Source organism: Lampetra planeri, chromosome 3 (assembly GCF_965212315.1).
Source record: "Lampetra planeri chromosome 3, kcLamPlan1.2.h2, whole genome shotgun sequence".
Lineage (NCBI taxonomy): Eukaryota > Metazoa > Chordata > Hyperoartia > Petromyzontiformes > Petromyzontidae > Lampetra > Lampetra planeri.
In genome coordinates this window covers 25,891,328-25,911,663 of record NC_136109.1, presented here as the reverse complement: position 1 = coordinate 25,911,663, position 20,336 = coordinate 25,891,328, and the positions used below count along the sequence as shown (strand labels likewise).

General features: G+C 56.9%; 1 protein-coding gene across 2 annotated transcripts in view; it reads right to left on the bottom strand.

The window, feature by feature from the left end:
• Positions 1-1,940: 1,940 nt before the first annotated feature.
• Positions 1,941-20,336, bottom strand: part of LOC144717151 (uncharacterized) — a 38,117-nt gene continuing 19,721 nt past the window's right edge. The window contains exons 4-15 of one of the 2 annotated variants that reach the window (XM_078592474.1): positions 19,711-19,885; positions 19,050-19,177; positions 17,638-17,934; positions 11,662-16,371; positions 8,475-10,544; positions 8,194-8,298; positions 6,852-6,965; positions 5,827-6,012; positions 5,170-5,249; positions 3,692-3,836; positions 2,833-3,015; positions 1,941-2,057 (exon numbers count right to left, since the gene is read on the bottom strand). In XM_078592474.1, the coding sequence (XP_078448600.1) occupies positions 1,942-2,057; positions 2,833-3,015; positions 3,692-3,836; positions 5,170-5,249; positions 5,827-6,012; positions 6,852-6,965; positions 8,194-8,298; positions 8,475-10,544; positions 11,662-16,371; positions 17,638-17,934; positions 19,050-19,177; positions 19,711-19,885 (8,309 nt within the window). In that variant the 3' untranslated portion in view covers position 1,941. The remainder of the gene's footprint in view (positions 2,058-2,832; positions 3,016-3,691; positions 3,837-5,169; positions 5,250-5,826; positions 6,013-6,851; positions 6,966-8,193; positions 8,299-8,474; positions 10,545-11,661; positions 16,372-17,637; positions 17,935-19,049; positions 19,178-19,710; positions 19,886-20,336) is intronic. The other variant, XM_078592475.1, reaches the window with a different exon arrangement.

The window sequence follows — 20,336 nt, the reverse complement described above, 5'->3', positions numbered from 1 at the left end:
ATATACTGTGTATTTATATATATAAAAATATTCATACACATATACTCACAGCCACGGTAAGGTATATAAAAATTGAAGTTTAAAGCTGTCTTCGTCCGTGAACACGAGACACGTTCTCTTTACGTCATAAAGCGGCAGTCACGTGTCACTTCCTCTGGTTATCGATGGGCTATCGGCCCAGTGTTGTGGTATTGCCGTATTATTCAGATCTAGAGGATATGGCCTGACACTCCCACACGCGCACACACACACACGGTGACCAACGTTTTCTTTAAAATAAAGAAATATTTAAAAAAACAAGTGTGTGTTATAATCCGGACAATACGGTGATTTCATTTATCCGAGGAGAGCCTCATCTGAGTCTCAGGGATGTTTATCGGGAGGGTCCTGCCACACTTAAGATGGTTGACGAATTCCATTCGTGAACATTTCACTTTTCACGACGTCACTAAAAAAAACCCGAAACCGATTGGTATATCCGGGTACCCTTTCCATAAACGTGACTGAAGAAATTTCCGTGAAAATTCAAAACTCTCAGTGTTCCCTCGCTAAACGAGACTGCTGAGCGATTACGAATGAAACCGAAGCTCTCCCCGACGCAGAAACTTGGACATTCTGCAGGCGTTGGCTGAAAATCACTGGCGTCGTGGCAGCGACGGCTGAGCTGTAAAACGACAAACTATTTGCCAGATATTTTCATCCCTCGTGATCCGTCGCGTCTCAACCGCGAGTCTGTTCTGCGCTTTGGACATGTCGTGCTCTCTACTTCGCCCTCCGTGCTAGTCTGCAAATTACGTGCCGCACCCCAATATAGATTGAAGCTGTCGTGACTGCAGGAATCCATACTCTTTGGTTCTTTCGGTAAAGTCACGTGGGTAGAAAAAATAATAAAAGATCACGACGTTTCGATCGCAACACAAGCGATCGTCCTCAGGCGGAAAAGGAAAAAAACGCTTGTGTTGCGATCGAAACGTCGTGATCTTTAATTATTTTTTCTACCTACGAGACTTTACCGAAAGAACCAAAGAGTATGGCACCCACCATTGGAACCATCCTTTGCCAGTACCAAAATATTATAATTGTTTTTTTACCCTTTTATTTGGCAATAAAACTGACACCTTTTTTCACAAAGGAGTCGTGTTTGCATTGACCACAATACCTGCGGTCGGTATGCAAACAAAAAACACAACTCTGATAATGTTTGGCACCCAATGTTCTCGAGCACCATGCGCCCACGGCTCACGACGCCGCGATGCAAGGGCCCTGACAATGTCACAATTCGGGATGAAAGGAATTCAATCAAGCAATATTTTTCTTAGTCTCATTTTTTCACCGGCTCCTTACGCATTCTTGCTTGCGGATCGTAAAATAATAATCTTTAGGCAGATCCGAACGCGCGCGATTCGATGCGTGTGTCCGTGAGCCGAATAATCGATGTGAATCGATGCGTCATCGTCCGTTGCATATCTTAGCAGGCGTGTAACGATTCCCACTCCTCCCGCCTCCCCACCCAGCGTTGAATTGCATAGTAGCGATTATCAGTCACGATTAAATTATAAAAAAAAAAATTCTCGACCGTCGTGAATGTAGCGGCCTCTAGTGGCGGCAGGAAGAGGTCACGCGCTCCCTGTGAGATACGAAAAGCACGCGAACATTAAACATGCACCACTCTCAAACGCACGAAACTCATTTGCGTGTGTCGTATTCCTAGGAATCGATCGATAAAAATCGATCAATTAAAAAACATCGATGATTTCAATCGACGTGTCGTAAAAAGGAAATATCGATGATTTTAGTCGATGCGTTCCTCTTGTAGCCTGGAAGCCGTCGTGATTGGGTTTGCAGGGGGGGGGGGTGAGAGAAGTTGGAGGCTCTGGGGCACGGGGGGTGAGGGCGGGGCACGGGGGGGTGGGGGGGGGGCACGTGGGGTGGGGGGGGGGCTCAGTGCAGGAAGCGGTGCCGGTGCGGCGAACGCCTCGGCAGGCGCGACCACGCGAGGTGCTGGTGGGGGGCCGCGGGGTCACGACCTTGGCTCGTGCTCCTCGCGATCGTGCCGGCTGTGGGGGGAAAGGGGGGGGGGAACACCACCACTATCATCAACATCACCATGGTCACAACGGTCATCATCATCATGAAATCATTTTTAGTTTGAAAACTCATTTATTTAGGACTCCTTTTTGCGTGTGTTAAGTTTGTTGTCCTTCCCCCGCACCTTCGATTATCGCGGTTGGCTATGTACGGTGCGAAAGAAGTTCAACGTACGTAGATCGTGTGTCGTCATGATCATCGTTATGAGTTAATATAATCATCGTCATGATTGTCATCCTTCATGGGGGGGGGGGCTGGAAGGCGGTGGGGGTGGACACGTGGTTTGTGTGGTGGGTGCGTAAGAAGTGGGTTGTATATGGGAGGGGTGGGTGGGGGACACGTGGTGTGTGGGTGAGTGGTTCCTGCTGTGGGGGGGGGGGGGGGCTGGAACATCATCATTGTCATCACCATAGTCATGGTCAACTCATCATCGTCATGATGGTCATTATCGTTATGAGAGTATGTTTTCTGTTTGCATTCCGACCACAAGTATTGTGGTTAATGCACACATGATTTGGTGTGTTAACATCTTAACACCTGTTTTGTTGCCAGAAAAAAGGGGAAAACATTCTCTCGTATTTTGCTACTGGCAAAGGAGGTCCCATGACCGTTATGAGAGTTGTGTGTGGACACGTGGATTGTGTGGGGACACGTGGTTTGCGTGTGGACACGTGGATTGCGTGGGGACACGTGGGCTGTGCGTGCGTGCGTGTGTGCGAGCGGCTCGTCGGCCGAGGCACGCACGTCGCACGCAGGTGATGCGCGGCTCGTCCCAGTGGCCGCTATCGCGGCAGCGCACGCTGGGCTGGTGGCGCTGCACGAAGCCCTCGCGGCACCGGTAGCGCACCAGGGCGTGCAGCTCGTAGCGGCCGCGCAGAGCCCCGAAGGAGCGCGCGTGGGGCACCACGGGGGGCGGGCCGCACGACACTGGCAGCCGGGCGGGAGGGGAGGGAGGGGGGCACAGACAGAGGCAATGATAAAGATGCCCCCCCACGGATAGCCTGCAGCGGACCGTTGGGGCAAGTGATGTGAGTGAGTGAGCACCTTTGTAAAGCCGGCAAGGCACGAGGAAGATGCTGGGTGGACAGTCCCACGCCCTTGCCATGCACACGCGCACTTCACGCGTCTTCAAAGACACAAATATCCCCCACCCCGGTATAGCCTTTAGCTGTCTCCTGGGGCAAGTGCTGCTAGCGAGCGAGCGCCTGTGAAGGCTGGACACGGCACACGGAGCGGGTGGGCGTGGCCAACACCACCCCCGGCCGCATTTGTCTCCCCGGTGACCATGCTTACACACCGCACCGGGTACTTACTCTTTTCAGGCTGAGTCGACCTAAGTAGAGGTCCAGGACCGGTTCAGAATAATTGTCACTGGTTGTCGGTGGGTGGCCGCGAGCGGGGAAATCGAACTCGGCTCGCCGGGTTCGTAGCGCGGCGCGCTAACCCGCTACACTACCACGAACCCACACCGCCCCCCGGACGTGTGCACGCACACACGTGTTCACAGGCCGGTGATACACGTGTTCACAGGCCGGTGATACACGTCCACGTGCACGTGCAGACACACGTGCGCGCACACACACACGCGCGCGCGCCTGCTTACCTGCGCTCTTCTTGCAGGTGAAGGTGAGGTGGTAGTTGCACGGAACGTCGTTCCACTGCCCGTTCTCGTGCCAGATGAGCACCACGCAGTCCTCGCCGGGTTCGAAGAAGCTGTCGGGTTGGTTGAGCCTCCAGTTCTCGTAGTCCTGGCGCAGCCACGTGGCACAACGTCATCAACATCGTCATCGTCACCATCGACATCAACTTTGTCGTCATCGTCAACACCATCATCATCGACATCATCAAAACCATGCACATGATCAACATCGTCATCATCATCGTCAACATCGACATCGTCATTAACTTTGTCGTCATCGTCAACACCATCATCATCGACATCATTAAAACCATGCACATCATCTACATCATCATCATCCTTGTCATCAAAACCATGCACATCATCAACATCATCATCCTTGTCATCAAAACCATGAACATCATCAACATCATCAACATCGTCATCATCATCGTCAACATCATCGTCGGCATCAACTTTGTCGTCATCAACACCATCATCGCCAACATCATCGTACTAGTCGCCGTTCGCCTGACGCGTAGGCTCAGCTCAATGCGAACACACTCGCAATGTTTTAGTAGTTGTCTAGATTGAGGCCACGTTCGGTGTCGTTCATCCCCCTGAATTTCAACAAATATCAATAAGACAGTACTCCATTTGTGGGGATCAAGTAGTGGGGGGGGGTGGGGGGCAATCACCCCTCCCCCCACCCCACGCCCCCCACTTAGTTCTGCCGCTGCGACGGGGACCCTTCCAGCCGTCGCCGAAATTTCGACCTGGGCCCACGACCACCATCATCAATACCCCCCCCCCTCTCCCCGCTCCCCCCCCCCCCCCCCCACGTGTCTTCCCGCCCCCCTTCTCTCCGCTCCCCCCTCAACTCCCCCCCCCTCTCCCCGCTCCCCCCCCCACGTGCATTCCCGCACCCCTCTCTCCGCTCCCCCCTCAACTCCCCCCCCTCTCTCCCCGCTCCCCCCACGTGTCTCCCCGCCCCCCTCTTCCCCCTCAACTCCCCCCCCCTCTCTCCCCGCTCCCCCCACGTGTCTCCCCGCCCCCCTCTTCCCCCTCAACTCCCCCCCCTCTCTCCCCGCTCCCCCCACGTGTCTCCCCGCCCCCCTCTTCCCCCTCAACTCCCCCCCCTATCTCCCCGCTCCCCCCACGTGTCTCCCCGCCCCCCTCTTCCCCCTCAACTCCCCCCCCTCTCCCCGCTCCCCCCACGTGTCTCCCCGCCCCCCTCTTCCCCCTCAACTCCCCCCCTCTCTCCCCGCTCCCCGCACGTGTCTCCCCCCCCCTCTTCCCCCTCAACTCCCCCCCTCTCCCCGCTCCCCCCACGTGTCTCCCCGCCCCCCTCTTCCCCCTCAACTCCCCCCCTCTCTCCCCGCTCCCCGCACGTGTCTCCCCACCCCCTCTCCCCGCTCGCTGCCTCTCACGCGCACGCAGTCCGTCTAGACGGAGTCCCTTACCAGGTGGCTTCCGTCGCTCCAGTGAAAGTCGTTCTCGTACATCCTGTCGTTGAGGCCGATCCACTGGTACTGGCCGAGACCTGTCGAGAGAGAGAGAGACAAAGGCGGGCGGGCGGGGTAGCGAGCGTTTCCATTGGCGGGCAGTGGCGGCTTGGCTTCGCGCTAGCCGTGTGAAGAGCCTATCGGCGGTGGCTGTGACCCCCTGACCGCCGACCTCCACTGTGACCGCCCACTCCCAAAAAAAGACAAAGATCCCCCGTATAGCCTTAACAGACTGTTGGGGCAAGTGCTGTTAGCGAGTAGCACCTGTGAAGAACGGCACGGCACACGAGGTGGGGGGCAAAACCACACTCAGCAGCCTTTGTCTCGCCAGTGGCGATGTTTACACACCGCACCAGGTACTCATTTGAGGCTGAGTCGACTTGGTGGGGGCCCTGGACCAGGTACAAATCACCGAACTCGGGTCGCCGGGTTCAGTAGTGCAGCAAACACACAGCAAGAGACAAAAATGCCCACGTGTGACCTTCAACAGACCGCAACACCACTACCGCCCCCCCACACTGTGACCCCCCCACCACCACCACTCCGCCCTGTGCCACCCCTTCCTTGACCCACACACCGAGCGCCCCTCTCCCGTTCCCCCCGACCCCGACTGACCCCCGCCGACCCCCCGGGGAGGCGTACTGGTGAGGAAGCGCTGCTCCTCGCGCGAGTGCACGCTCGCCAGGTGGGCCCCGAAGGTGCGGCAGCTTCGCTCGGCGCGCTCCCAGTCACGACGCTCCGTCACGTAGCGGTAGCAGTGGCCCTGGAACTTCTGCCAGCCTGGCTCGCAGATCTCCGTGTCTGGCGACAGTGAGCGTGGGACGGACGGCGAGCAGAGACAGCAGAGTCGAGACAGCAGAGTCGAGACAGCCAGCGAGCAGAGACAGTGAGCAGAGACAGCGAGCAGAGACAGTAGAGCAGAGACAGCGAACAGGGACAGAGAGAAGAGACAGCGGCGGCAGCGTTAGTCACGATGATCAGCGCCCGAGTGAACCCCCCCCCTTCTCCCCCTCCGCTCCATGGCTCATCAGAATCAGAATTTTTATTTATACCGGAGGGATCCTACGAGCTATACAACTTTTTCCCCAGCACAGATGTCCAGTAGGGGCACGTGGTCAGAACAATACAAAATCACTCTTAAAAAAGTACAAACAATACCAAACTTGTTTTTGTCTTACCCGGTAAAGCCCACTGGAGGTATCAACTTATTTCCCAGAAGCGACCTGGCCACACGCAATGATAGGTCAACGGAGTGCCTTGTCGTCATGTGGATAGCTGCAGAATCACGGCCTGGTCACGCTACGGCGTCCCGGGCGGGGGTGCCGATCGCCGTCGCAAGGGTCGAGCGCAATCTCACCCCTGGCGAGTCCCGAGGTCACGCGGCGCCAGAAATCTCGCTCGCGCTCCACGTGGCAGCGGTCCGATTCATTGCCCGGGCTCGCTGTGCCGTCCCCGAGTCCCAGGTTTCGAGTGCAGCGATTAAGGCTTGCGGGTACGCGTGTTGCGTTCACGGGAGTTAGGGGCAGGGGGCGATAGAGCATTTTTTTTGTTTGTTCTCAACGTCACCTTCCGCGCGGGGACTCAAGTCGCGCCAGTCTTCGTGAAAAAAGAACATCTCCCACGAGAGATCTCGGACTCACCCTCCTCGCAGTGCTTGCCGGCGTAGCTGGGCAGGCAATGGCACGAGTAGGAGGCCACGTGGTCCACGCACGTGCCGCCGTTGTGGCAGGGGTTGGACTCGCACTCGTCCACCTCTGTGAACGCAGCGAGATCGGTTCCTGAGTGATCGTCTGCGCGTGCACGCCGTGCGAGCGCGCGCGGGGGGACCCCACGTGGTGACGCCATTCCCGGTGCCTCGCTCGGCCAGATGAACATCTCGGTTGACGATTGACCCCCATTGTTGGCGATTGGACCAATCGTTAGTGATTGGACCGATAGTTATCGATCGTTGGCGATTAGCCCCGATCGTTCTCGATTGGCCTGTTCGTTGGCGATTGGACCGATAGTCCGCGAGTTTGCCCTTGGTTGTTGATTTGGACTCATTGTTGGTAACGGGACCAACAGTGAATCTTGCCTTCTTCTAAGTGCTACGAGGTCAAGGCTCTGTGTCTGCAGGGGCGATCGGGCTTTTGTCTTTATTGTTATTAAACTAGCGCAGTAACAATCACCCGCCGGTTCAATCAATTGTTTCAACTCAGAGTATGTGTGTATGTAGAACACATATACAAACACAGAGACAATTTCAACCGAGAAGATGGATTCTGGCTCAGCAATCATTGGAAGGACGTAATAAACCACTTCGGATCTTAACTGATTGTTGTTCACGTTTATGGTGACTTTCAGACCGCAGTCCACTCACTGGCATTAACTGTGTATCTTGTGTTCTCCACAGGGAATGCATTATTTGCTCCGCTGCGGATCTCCTGCCACCGTTTTCCCATTCACATGTTTCATTGCTTCTACATACTATTAACATGCCCCACCCTTTGTTAATGCTACCCCCCCCCCTCCCTTTGGTGCTGCTGATCCTGCATAATGCATGGGCATAATATGACTTTGAAACCCCCCCGCCCACCTCCTACGCATTTCCCATGAATATGCTAAATTCCTCTTGATATGCACATTCTTTTGTTAAGGCTCTCTTCTTCTTCCACCTCCAACTCAGCTTATATATAAGCTCCTAGCTTGGCAGTGTCTCATTCTTCACCTGAAGACGGCTGCTTGCGTTGTAGCCGAAACGTCGTGAGAATTGTTTTATTATGTTTTATTTTTATTATTTTATTACTTCCCTTCTACGTGACTTTACCGAAAGAACCAAGAAGATATGTAGAACTTATTTCGCGCCGTACGTAGCCAACCGTGCTAATCAGAGGAAACGTAGCAGCCTCTAGCCGCTGAGTCGCGTGAGTGACACTGTGATGTATTTTAAATAGAATAATTCACTTATTAACTTTTTTTAAACTCCCCCCCCCATCGACTCACCGACTTCGCATCGGTCCCCGGAGTAGCCCGGCTCACAGACGCAGTGGTGCTGCCCCTCGTAGGACACGCAGCGCCCGCCGCTCTCGCACGGGTTCTGCTCGCAGTCTAGCGGAGGCGACAGAAAGAGAGAGGGATATGGTGCCAATGATTAATTCGACGTTCGCCAGCAGCGCCGACCGCTCCGATGCCGCGTGAGAGGCCCCCGAGTGAGGGTGACCGACTTCGCCGGGTCGTTTGTGAGGTTGCGCTGTGTCCGCCCTCTCGAACGCCGCCCCGCTCACCCGGCAGGGAGAGAACCAGGCTCTCGTCGGGGAATGGCGTGCCGGCAACCGAGCTGTCCTCCTCCCACTCGACGATGGAATATGGCGTGAAGGCATGGGGTACTGCGATGTCTTCCTCCGAGGGCCCCACGGCGTGGCCCGACACCGGAGGCCCGGTGGCGGTCGTCGCTGACGATGGCTCCACCGACTCTTCGCCCTCGTCCTTTCCGACGGCCGGCGTGTCAGATGCCGGGACGCCCGCGGCCTCCGCAGACGCCCCTCCGTCGTCGACCCCGGCCTCGGGGTCGACGACGGAGGGCCAGTTCCAAAAGTTCTCCTCCTCCGGCGCGTTGCTGTCCGTCTCGGCTCCCTGTGGCCGCTCGTCGACGCTCGAGGGCTCGTGGAAGTCCCCCAGAGGGGCCGGAGTGACCGGTGAGTTTGCAGCGATTTCATTCTCGCCATCGTCGTCGCTGTCTACGCTCGACTGAGTAGACAGCTGTCCAGCCGACGGGACCGCGGAAGCTAGGGCGGTCTCTCCCGGCAGTTCGTTCGCCAGTGCGTTGTTTTCGTCCGCGGGAATTGGCCTTCCAAACGGGATACCATCGCCCCTCTCCTCCTTCTCCTCTTCCTCTTTGTCGTCAGCGGGCGCGTGCTCGGGAAGCTTCGCGGCCGCGTTCGGGGACGTTCCGTGCGTAGAGGAGATGCTGGGCTCTTCTGCCGGAGTCGTTTCCGGCTCGTCGGGAACGGTGATGCCATCAACGCCGCCCGGCTCCCGGTCGGCGCGAGCAGTCGGCGCGGTGCCGGCGGGTCCGTTCGCTTCTTTGTCGACCTCTGCAGCCTCTTTCTCATCCGCCTCCTCTACAAAACCTTCGTAGGCCTTCTCCTCTACCCACTCGGCCGGCCGCTGGTCGTGCGGCGCTCCCTCTGGGAAAACGTCGTCCGACGTTTGGGGAGGGGGCTCGTTGGTCGAGCGCTCACCGTCGGCCCGCCCCTCCGTTTGCTCGCCCTGCGGGTACTGCTCGCCCGGATGCTCTTTGTCGGGGATTTTGATCTGGGACAGGATGGGTGACACCGCCTCCTGGGGTTCGTTCCTGTTGCCGTTGTTGCCGTTCGGCTCTATCGGCGCCGCGGGAACGGGGGTGGTGAACGACGCGATGAGGACCAGCGGCACGTTCGGCAGGGCCCCCTCTCCGCTCGACTCCTCCTCCTCATCGGCGTGCGACCTGCCCCTCTCGGCGGGAGGGTTAGCCGAGATGAAAAGGCCCTGCGGTGTCTCCGGCGTCAGCGAAGCTACCTCCAACGCCTGGGACGGCTCTCTGTCGGGGGCGCCCACGTCCGTGTCATCGGCAGGTGCGGCGCCTTCCACCCGAGGCTCGACGAAAGGATCTTCGAGTTGCGGCGACGCCACCGTCCACGGCTCTCCACTGCCTTCGGGCGACGTCTCCACGTCACTTGCGGCCGTGGCGATGTCTGTTCCCTCGCCTCCCTCGGCCCCCGACTCTCCTGCGAAGTGTGGCCACTCTGCGCCAGACGCCTCCGATGCGGCTTCCGGATGAGGAGTGACTATGATCCCGTCCTCTGGCATCGTCACCTCGGGTTTGCCTGTGGAGGCTTCGCTCGAAGCGTCATCATCGTTGTCGCCCCCCTCGCCGCCCTCGCCCGCGCGCTTCTCGTCGGGCAGATCGGCGACGGGGGAGATGCGGGGACCCGGCTGCAGCTCAGGGAGACCGGACCACTCCGTCGATGCGACCTCCTGCTCCTCCTCCTGCTTCTCCTCCTGCTCCTCCCCGGACGGTGAAGTTGGCACCGGCTTCTCTTCTTCTTCGGAAGAAGAAGAAGAGTCGCCGCCGCTGCTCGCCGGCTCTGCGAGCAACGCGGGTGGCAGCGTGACCACGTCGCTGTTGAGGTCGATCCCCGCAGAAGCTTCTGGGGCAAGAGGCTCCACCGGGGTGGGAGGGGTTGCCAGGACGATGCTCTCTACGCCGTGCGAAGCCTCCAGAAGAGGAGACAGCTCCTCAGACTCCTTGGACTCGTTGGACGACGGAGGCTGAGGTTCGGCCTCCTTGTTCGTCCCATCCACGTCTCCGGAACCTACGGAACAGGAAACGCCGATTCAATGTTCACCGGCGAATAAAACAGCGGTCGCGAACGAGTCGTGCTCCACAAGGATGGCCACGCCGACGCTTCGTTTATCCGGTGACTGAGATTTCAGAAGTGTCCCGCCCCCCCGCCTCTCCCTCTCGAGGTTCGCCGTTCGTGGCAGCGCCGGGAGCCGTTTATTTGGAGAGAGAACTGACAGCGCTTTGCAGAAGGAAAAACATTAAATTCCCACGTGGATTATGCGGAGCCCCTCTCGGTCTTTCGGCTGACAGATTGAAACAAACAGCCGCCATGAGATGTGCCATGCGCATTAATTAAAAATAATAATGAGCGGTTTTCCAAAGCAAAAAAACAATAATTGGGAAAAAATAAAAAACAACCTCCCCCGTTCCCCCCCCACCCCGCCCATGCCCAGAAAACTAAAACAAACTAAAGGATAACTCTCCCTCACCAAACATTACAACGCCGCACCGACTCGTACCGCGTGTGGTTCGGGCAATGATGTCCGACGTTTCGCTCCTTCTCCTATAAGCGTCGCGGTGCGAGAACGACGCCAGGGCGCGTCGGCAGAGCCGAGTCGATCACCGCGATGGATGGAGCGTGCCGTTGCTGAAATGCGGTCTTTTTTTTATTGTCGTTTTAACTTTTTATCGGAGGCAACAACTTTTGTGGTCCAATCAATTGTCAACGTACGTGCAGATGCAAAAGTTGACGGTCGGGCAAGCAGGTCGCAAGCCTACGCCGTGTGCGCCCATTCGTGTTGTGCAGTTCCCCCCCATCTAATTAAATGGCCCAATCTGTCACGCGTCTTGCCGAACATCTTAAGGAGGTGGGCGTACCTAACCTACACTTTACCCCACCGCACACGACTAACTGTCACCACCACGATCATCATAAGAAGCCATGGTCAATCCACTGCTGGATAAACGCCCCCCCAAACCGCCGGCCACCTGTCCTTCTCCTGCGATGCGAGAATCTGCCCAGCAACCGCACCACTGAGACAGCCGCCCTCGTTATTTGACAACGCCAGTCCTTTACTGCGGTGGACGGGGGGGGGGGGCGGGAGGGGGCAGGTTAGAGGGATGCGGGTGGGGGGGGCGGCGGTTACCTTCGGGGGCAGACTCCTGCAGGGCGCTGGGAAGTGTGGACGGCTCCTGAGCTTCGTCCGGAGACGTCTCGCTCCCGGCCGGCCCCTCTCCTGGCATCTCTACGTGAGCGGCCGGCGAAGACGTGGCACCAGACGGCGTGGGTTTGACGGCCACGGATGGCAGCACCTGTACGAAGCCCTCGTCGATGTCCTGCGTCTCTGGTGGCGACGATGGATGGCGTCCCTCATCGCCATCCACCGGTGCAGCGGTCGACTCGGCGATGATGGCGTAACCGGCGTAGTCGTCTCGGCCGGGGTCCAGCAGCCGGGCCTGCGCTGCGATTTGCTCCTTCAGCGTGGGGAAGGCGCCATGCGTCTCGCCGCTCGCCGGGGCCGCTGCTGCGTGAGCACCGGCCGGCGCCGTGGTGGGGTGATCGGCGTCGGAGCCTAGCGGCGCCTCCTCCGTGTCGGCGTCCGGCGCAAATCGTTCCGGTTCGTGCGATTCTTCCGAAAGTGCCGCTGCCGCCGTCGCCCCCGCCGCCACTTCGGACGCGGGCGCCGGTGCCGGCCCCTCCTCTTCGTCCGCCTCGGGCTCCGCGGTTTTGACCACGACTGGCGGCGATATCGGTGCGGAGTCGACGTGGCCTCCCGAGCCGTCAGTCGTGTCGTCGTCGCTCGCGGTCACTGACTCAGGCAGCCTCTGCACGGTCGTCATCAGTGCTGACAGAGTCGGCGCCACCATCTCCTCCACGTGGCCCTTGGCCTCGTCTGGCAAGGGAGCGGGAGCAGCATCGCCGGAGTCATCCTCCTGCTGGTGCTCGGCGAGTGAGACAATGGCGTTCGACTCCTCCGGCAGCTCGGTCGTTGCGTCCCCGTCCACCGCTTCGACCGCGACGCCGCTACCTTCGCCGTCCGTGCTGGCGGCCAACGCCGGCAAGCTGGCATGCGAAGGCCCTGCCGTGGTTTCTTCTTCCACCCCGGAGTCTTGGGAGATAAGCACGTCCGGCTGAGCGACTGGTGAGCCTTCACCGGGCGACTCTACTCCCCCCGCCAAGTTCGAGGTTTCGGGAAGCTCCGCCGGCGTTGGCTCATCGCCTCCTGGCGCTTCAACTTTCCCCAGAGCTTTGACGGTCGTAGCTTCGACCTCGTCATTTGCGAGGTCTCCCTCCACGTGGCTGACTGCCTCTTCTACCAACGCTGCCGAGGGAGTTGCCTCGGTGTGTTCAGCCACGTCCGAAGATGAAGGAGGAGGAGAAGATTCGTCATGGGGTCGCTCCGTTTCAGTCAGCACGTCCACGAGGGCCGTTTCTGGGCCCGTCGACGTTTCGACGGGAGGTTCGGCCTCCACCGGCGTATCGCCCGCAATGACGACCTCCGGCCCTGAATGAGGAGGTGAATCGTCATCATCGTCATCGGGTAGTGGTGTCCTCTGCTCTTCTGAAATTGGAAATGGTGGCTCTGAAGAAGGATTTTCGTCTTCAAGTGATGTTTTATCGTCCTCGGGTGTAGAAGGTGATGGTTCTGAGGGGAAAGGTTCTTGCTCATGATGTTCGCTGTCATCTTTGGGTGATGTCTTCTCCTCGAGTATCAGAGATGATGGCAAAGGTGGCGTGAAAGTTTCTTGTTCGTGACTTGTGACCACATCTCCTGGCGATGTCTTCTCAGGTGTCAGAGGCGACAGTTTTTCAGGTGTGAGAGATGAAGGTTCTTCATGACTGGTGACTTCACCTTCAGATGATGTCTTCTCAGGTGTCAGGGACGAAGGTTCTTCATAATCTGTGACCACATGTCCTGACAATGTCTTCTCAGGTGTCAGGAACGACAATTCTTCAGGTGTCAAGGGTGATGGTTCTTCATGATTAATGATGACCACAGCTCCTGGTGATGCCTTCTCTGGTGTCAGAGGTGATAGATCTTCAGGTATCTGAGATTGTTCATGACCCATGACCTCACCTTCAGGTGATGTCTTTTCAGGTGTCAGGGGCGAAGGTTCTTCATGACCCCTGACCTCATCTTCATGTGATTTCTTCTCAGGAGTCAGAGGTGATGGTTCTTCATGATCTTTGACCACATCTCCTGCCAATGTCTCCTCAGGTGTCAGGAACGATGGTTCTTCAGGTGTCAGAGATGAAGCTTCTTCATGACCCCTGACCTCACCTTCAGGTAAAGTCTTCTCAGGTGTCAGAGGTAACGGCTCTTCTGGTGTCTGAGATGCTGATTCTTCAGGTGTCAGAGAGGAAGGTTCTTCATGACCCATCACCTCGCTTTCAGGTGATGTCTTCTCAGATGTCAAAGGTGTCAGTTCTTCATGATCTGCAACCACATCTTCAGGTGATGTATTCTCAGGTGTTAGAGGTGACGGTTCTTCATGATCTGTGACCACATCTTCTGGCGATATCTTCTCAGGAGTCAGAGGCGATGGTTCTTCAGGTGTCTGAGATACCAATTCTTCAGGTGTCAGAGATGAAGGTTCTTCATGATCCGTGACCTCACCCTCAGGTGATGTCTTCTCAGGTGTCAGATGTGATGGTTCTTCATGATCTTTGACCATATCTCCTGGCAATTTCTTCTCAGGTGTCAGGAACGACAGTTCTTCAGGTGTCAGAGATGAAGGTTCTTCATGACCCGTAACCTCACCGTCAGGTGATGTTTTCTCAGGTGTCAGTGGTGACGGTTCTTCATGATCTGTGACCACATCTTCTGGCAATGTCTTCTCAAGTGTCAGATGTGATGGTTCTTCATGATCTTTGACCACATCTCCTGGCGATGTCTTCTCAGATGTCAGGAACGACAGTTCTTCAGGTGTTAGAGATGAAGGTTCTTCATGACCCGTAACCTCACCTTCAGGTGACGTCTTCTCAGGTGTCACAGGTAATGGTTCTTCATGATCTGTGACCATATCTGACGATATCTGCTCAGGAGTCAGAGGCGATGGTTCTTCAGGTGTCTGAGATGCCAATTCTTCAGTTGTCAGAGATGAAGGTTCTTCATGACCCGTGACCTCACCTTCAGGTGATGTCTTATCAGGTGTCAGAGGTGACGGTTCTTCATGATTTGTGTCCACATCTGGCGATATCTTATCAGGAGTCAGAGGTGATGGTTCTTCAGGTGTCTGAGATGCCGATTCTTCAGGTGTCAGAGATGAAGGTTCTTCATGACCCGTGACCTCACCTTCAGGTGATGTCTTTTCAGATGTCAGAGGTGACGGTTCTTCATGATCTGTGACCACATCTGGCGATATCTTCTCAGGAGTCAGAGGCGATGGTTCTTCAGGTGTCTGAGATGCCAATTCTTCAGGTGTCAAAGAGGAAGGTTCTTCATGACCCGTGACCTCGCCTTCAGGTGATGTCTTTTCAGATGTCAGATGTGACGGTTCTTCATGATCTGTGACCACATCTGGCGATATCTTCTCAGGAGTCAGAGGTGATGGTTCTTCAGGTGTCCGAGATGCCAATTCTTCAGGTGTCAGAGATGAAGGTTCTTCATGACCCGTGACCTCACCCTCAGGTGATGTATTATCAGGTGTCAGAGGTGACGGTTCTTCATGATCTGTGACCACATCTGGCGATATCTTCTCAGGAGTCAGAGGCGATGGTTCTTCAGGTGTCTGAGATGGCAATTCTTCAGGTGTCAGAGAGGAAGGTTCTTCATGACCCGTGACCTCGCCTTCAGGTGATGTCTTTTCAGGTGTCAGAGGTGACAGTTCTTCATGATCTGTGACCACATCTGGCGATATCTTCTCAGGAGTCAGAGGTGATGGTTCTTGAGGTGTCTGAGATGCCAATTCTTCAGGTGTCAGAGATAAAGGTTCTTCATGACCCGTAACCTCACCTTCAGGTGATGTCTTTTCAGGTGTCAGAGGTGACGGTTCTTCATGATCTGTGACCACATCTGACAATATCTGCTCAGGAGTCAGAGGCGATGGTTCTTCAGGTGTCTGAGGTGCCAATTCTTCAGGTGTCAGAGATGAAGGTTCTTCATGACCCGTGACCTCACCTTCAGGTGACGTCTTCTCAAGTGTCACAGGTAATGGTTCTTCATGATCTGTGACCACATCTGGCGATATCTTCTCATGTGTCAAAGGTGATGGTTCTTCAGGTGTCTGAGATGCCGATTCTTTGGGTGTCAGAGAGGAAGGTTCTTCATGACCCGTGATCTCACCCTCAGGTGATGTCTTCTCAGGTGTCAGACGTGACGGTTCTTCATTATCTGTGACCACATCTGGCGATATCTTCTCATGTGTCAAAGGTGATGGTTCTTCAGGTGTCTGAGATGCCGATTCTTCGGGTATAGGAGATGAAGATTCTTCATGATCTGCGACCACGTGTCCCGGCGACGTCTCTTCAGGTGTCGCGGACGACAGTTCTTCATGACCAGTTAGCACGACTTCAGGTGATTTCTCCTCCTCCTCCTCGGGTAACGGAGATGATGGCTCTGAAGTAGCAGAATGTTCTTCTTCGTGATCTGTGACCTCATCTCGTGGCGATGTCGCCTCCTCCTGCTGCTGCTCGACCGCGAGTGGCGGTGCTTGTGCCTGCACGCTGGCTTCTTCCTCCACCTCCTCCACCTCCTCCTTCGAAGAGGAGGAGCTCATCGGCGGTGTCACCTCCTTGTCTTGGTCGGGGTCGCTGGCGAGTTGAGCAGGAGGAGTTGGAGGGGCCACGTTTTGGGCCTGCTGCGTCTCCTCGGCCCGAGAGGCCAGCGCTGGCTCCGGCAGAGCGGGTTGGTTTCCTGACACGCATTTGGAACGCGGCATTAATTCGACGAGGGGGGGGGAATGCATTAACTTGCGATTATTTACCCACTTTTTGTCGTTGTTCATTTATTGCCAAACTATTTACCCACTTTGAAATTGCAAGTTACGTGGTGATACTGTGCTCGGCAGTGGCACGCGAGCGCAAAATACGCAGGTGCCCCCTAAACGCTCACAAACACATGCTTACACACACACGCTCACACACGCACACACACGCTCACACACACACGCTCACACACACACGCTCACACACACTCACACACGCTCACACACACGCACGCTCACACACACACACATGCTTACACACACACGCTCACACACGCACACACACGCTCACACACACACGCTCACACACACACGCTCACACACACTCACACACGCTCACACACACGCACGCTCACACACACACACATGCTTACACACACACACGCTCACACACACACACATGTTTACACACACACGCTCACACACACACACATGCTTACACACACACGCTCACACACGCACACACACGCTCACACACACACGCTCACACACACACGCTCACACACACTCACACACGCTCACACACACGCACGCTCACACACACACACATGCTTACACACACACACGCTCACACACACACACATGCTTACACACACACGCTCACACACACATGCTTACACACACGCTCACACATGCTTACACACACACGCTCACACACACACGCTCACACACACACACATGCTTACACACACACACGCTCACACACACACACATGCTTACACACACACGCTCACACACACATGCTTACACACACACGCTCACACACATGCTTACACACACACGCTCACACACACATGCTTACACACACACGCTCACACACACATGCTTACACACACACGCTCACACATGCTTACACACACACGCTCACACACACACACGCTCACACACACACGCTCACACACACACGCTCACACACACACGCTCACACACACACGCTCACACACACACGCTCACACACACACGCTCACACACACACGCTCACACACACACACGCTCACACACACACACGCTCACACACACACACGCTCACACACACACACGCTCACACACACACGCTCACACACACACGCTCACACACACACGCTCACACACACACACGCTCACGCACACGCACACGCACACACGCTCACACACACACGCTCACACACACACGCTCACACACACACACACGCGCGCGCACACGCGACACCCCTCACCTCTGTAGCAGTAGGCGTCGAAGCGCGAGTTGGGGCTGGGGAAGCCCGTCTGGTCGGCGTATCGGTACTTGGTGCGGACGCCCGGCACGGGCCCGCCGCAGTTCTGCCGCGGCCACACGATGGGGTAGCGCGCGCTGCCGTCCGCCAGCCAGCCCTCGTCGCAGCGGTCGAGGCCCGCGAACTTCCACGCGGCGTACAGCTGCCCCACGGTGGCCAGGCCGCCGCCGAGGGCCTCGCACACGCTGCGGGCCTCGCTCAGGGTCAGGCGGCCCGGGGAGGTCGTGTGGAACACCTCGACTAGGAGGGGCGGGACGGGGTGGGTGGGTGGGAGAGCGCGAGCGTCGATACGCGGCGCCGTGTGTAGGGAGAGCGGTGGTGCAGCGGGTAGCGCGACGCTGCGCCACGAACCCGGCGTCCAGTGCCGGATTATCGTAGTAGCACAAGTAGCTGCATATGAAGTAGCTACGGGCCCCGCACTTTCAAGGGCCACGCGCTAAATGCTTTCAAGCTATCAATTCCGGATCAGTGATTCTGCACTTGCTCTATTACTATAGTACTATACCGCCTTCAACTTTTAGGTTAGCGATTTGTCGTATTATCTGTCTGTATAGCAAATTAAAGAATACAATAATTTTACTGTGCAAGTAAAAAAATTGTGTTTTCATATTTATGCATATTTTTTTAATTTAGGGCCCATTTATAACATATGCTACAGGCCCCGCACTAGCTTAATCCGGCACTGCCGGCGGCTCGAGTTCGATCGCCGCTCACGGTCACAGACGCCAGTGACGGTTATCTGAACCGGTCCTGGGCCTTCCCCTAGGTCGACTCAGCCTCAAATGAGTACCTGGCGAGGTGCGTAGGCAAAGGCGGCCAGGCATGGGTGCTGGCCACCCACCCCCTCGCGTGCCATTCCGGCCTTCATAGATGCTCGCTAACAGCACTTGCCCCAACAGCCTGTTTAAGTTATACCGGGGATCTTTGTCTCTTATCGTAGTGTGTTTGTGTCGAGTGATGGGTGTGTGTAGGTGAAGCGAGAGCGAGTGAGAGTAAGTGGATGAGGTTCGTGAAGGCCTCTACTGGACAGTTGGAGTCAGTCGCCCTCTAACAACAACAACGGGGGGCACAGATGGTGCATCTATCCAGTCATCTCAGTCGGTCAACACCATGCCATCTGCTGGGTCTGTTCCCGTGACCTCCTGACAACAGCTTCAAGCGATAGCCTCAAAGCGCACCTATCCTGGCACAAGCGCCGTGGTGACTTCACCGTCACTTAGTGGCGAACTGGCTGCTGTCGTTACGGACTTCGGGGGAGTGGCGTTGCCCTTCCCCCGCACCCACGATTATTAGCACGGTCGACTACTCACGGCGCGAAAGAAGTTGAACCCGCGCGTACGTGGGCGCGCACAAACCTGCGAGCCTCTCGGTGAAGCAGTACGCGTCGTACGTCTCGTGCGCGGCGCGCTCCCCGTACGAGCGCACGCCCGGGTTGCCGTTCTTGTCCGCGTAGCAGCCGGGCCTCGGCCGGATGATGGGATACCTGCGAGAGGCGGGTGGCAACGGGGGGGGTGGAGGGTGGAGGGTTGAGGGCACCAGGGAGAACAGCGGGCGCCGGATTAGAGAGGGTGCGATAAACGCTTGCGAGTTCACGCGCGCCCGCGTCGGTCAATCGAGAGACCTGCGGCAAAGGGAGATGGCGGGGAGGGAGTTCCAGAGCCGAGCAATGCTCGGAGAGAGCCATGATGAGCGACGTGGCTCGTCATGCCGGGCGTAGGTGAGAGACACGTGGCTGAACAGGTGAAGAGACAGGGGTGAGAGACACGCGGCATTGCAGGCGAACGACATGCCACGTGGCTTTGCAGGCGAGGCTCGGCGAGCGATGCGTGACTTTGCAGACTAAGGACATGCCACGTGGCTGTGCAGGTGACGCTAGGTGAGAGGCACGCGGCATTGCGAGGGGGGGGGGGGAGCGAAGCGCAGGCGAGTTGAGAGACGCACGACTCTGCCAGCCGAGCGACCCGTCGCCCACTGGCCGGACGGGCGGCGCGCCGTGATGCAAAGCGAGTCTCTCACCGCACGCTCCGGTCGGAGAGCCAGCCGGCGTCGCACTGGTCCATACCGTCCTCGTACGCAGCCTGCAGCTGCTGCGGCGAGGCGAGGCGCGCCCCGTTCTGGGCGCACGCCGCCTGCGCGCTCGCGAAGTCCAGGGTGTAGCGGCTCTGCGCCGAGCGGTAGTGGAACACCACACCTGGAGCGGGAGGGAGACGCGGGGGGGGAGACGACAGGGGCTTGCTTCGTTCCAGCCGGAGCTGTCCCGGGGCAGAGCTCTGGAAAATGTTGTCCCACCCCGCCTTTCGTCGTTGGTGGGGGGGGGGAGTTGGGTGTGCAGGGTGGGGGGGAAGGGAGAGGCTGTGCACCACGGTGGCTAGGAGATGTTAACTACCTCGCCTGGTATGCAGGAGGTCGTGGGTTCGATCCCGACCCCGATGCCTGCTGCTGTATATTTTGAGTTTGCGTGTCTCTCTCTCTTTCCCCAATGGTCGTGTGGATTTTTCTTCGAGTCCTCTGGTTTTTCCCTCCACATTTTAGAATCAACATCACGCGTTTAGAGTATTCGGCTGCTGTAAATGTCCACGTGATGAGCCCGCTTCGTCGAGTGATCATTTGTGTCTAGGTGGCTTCTGAAAAAGAGCTACGTC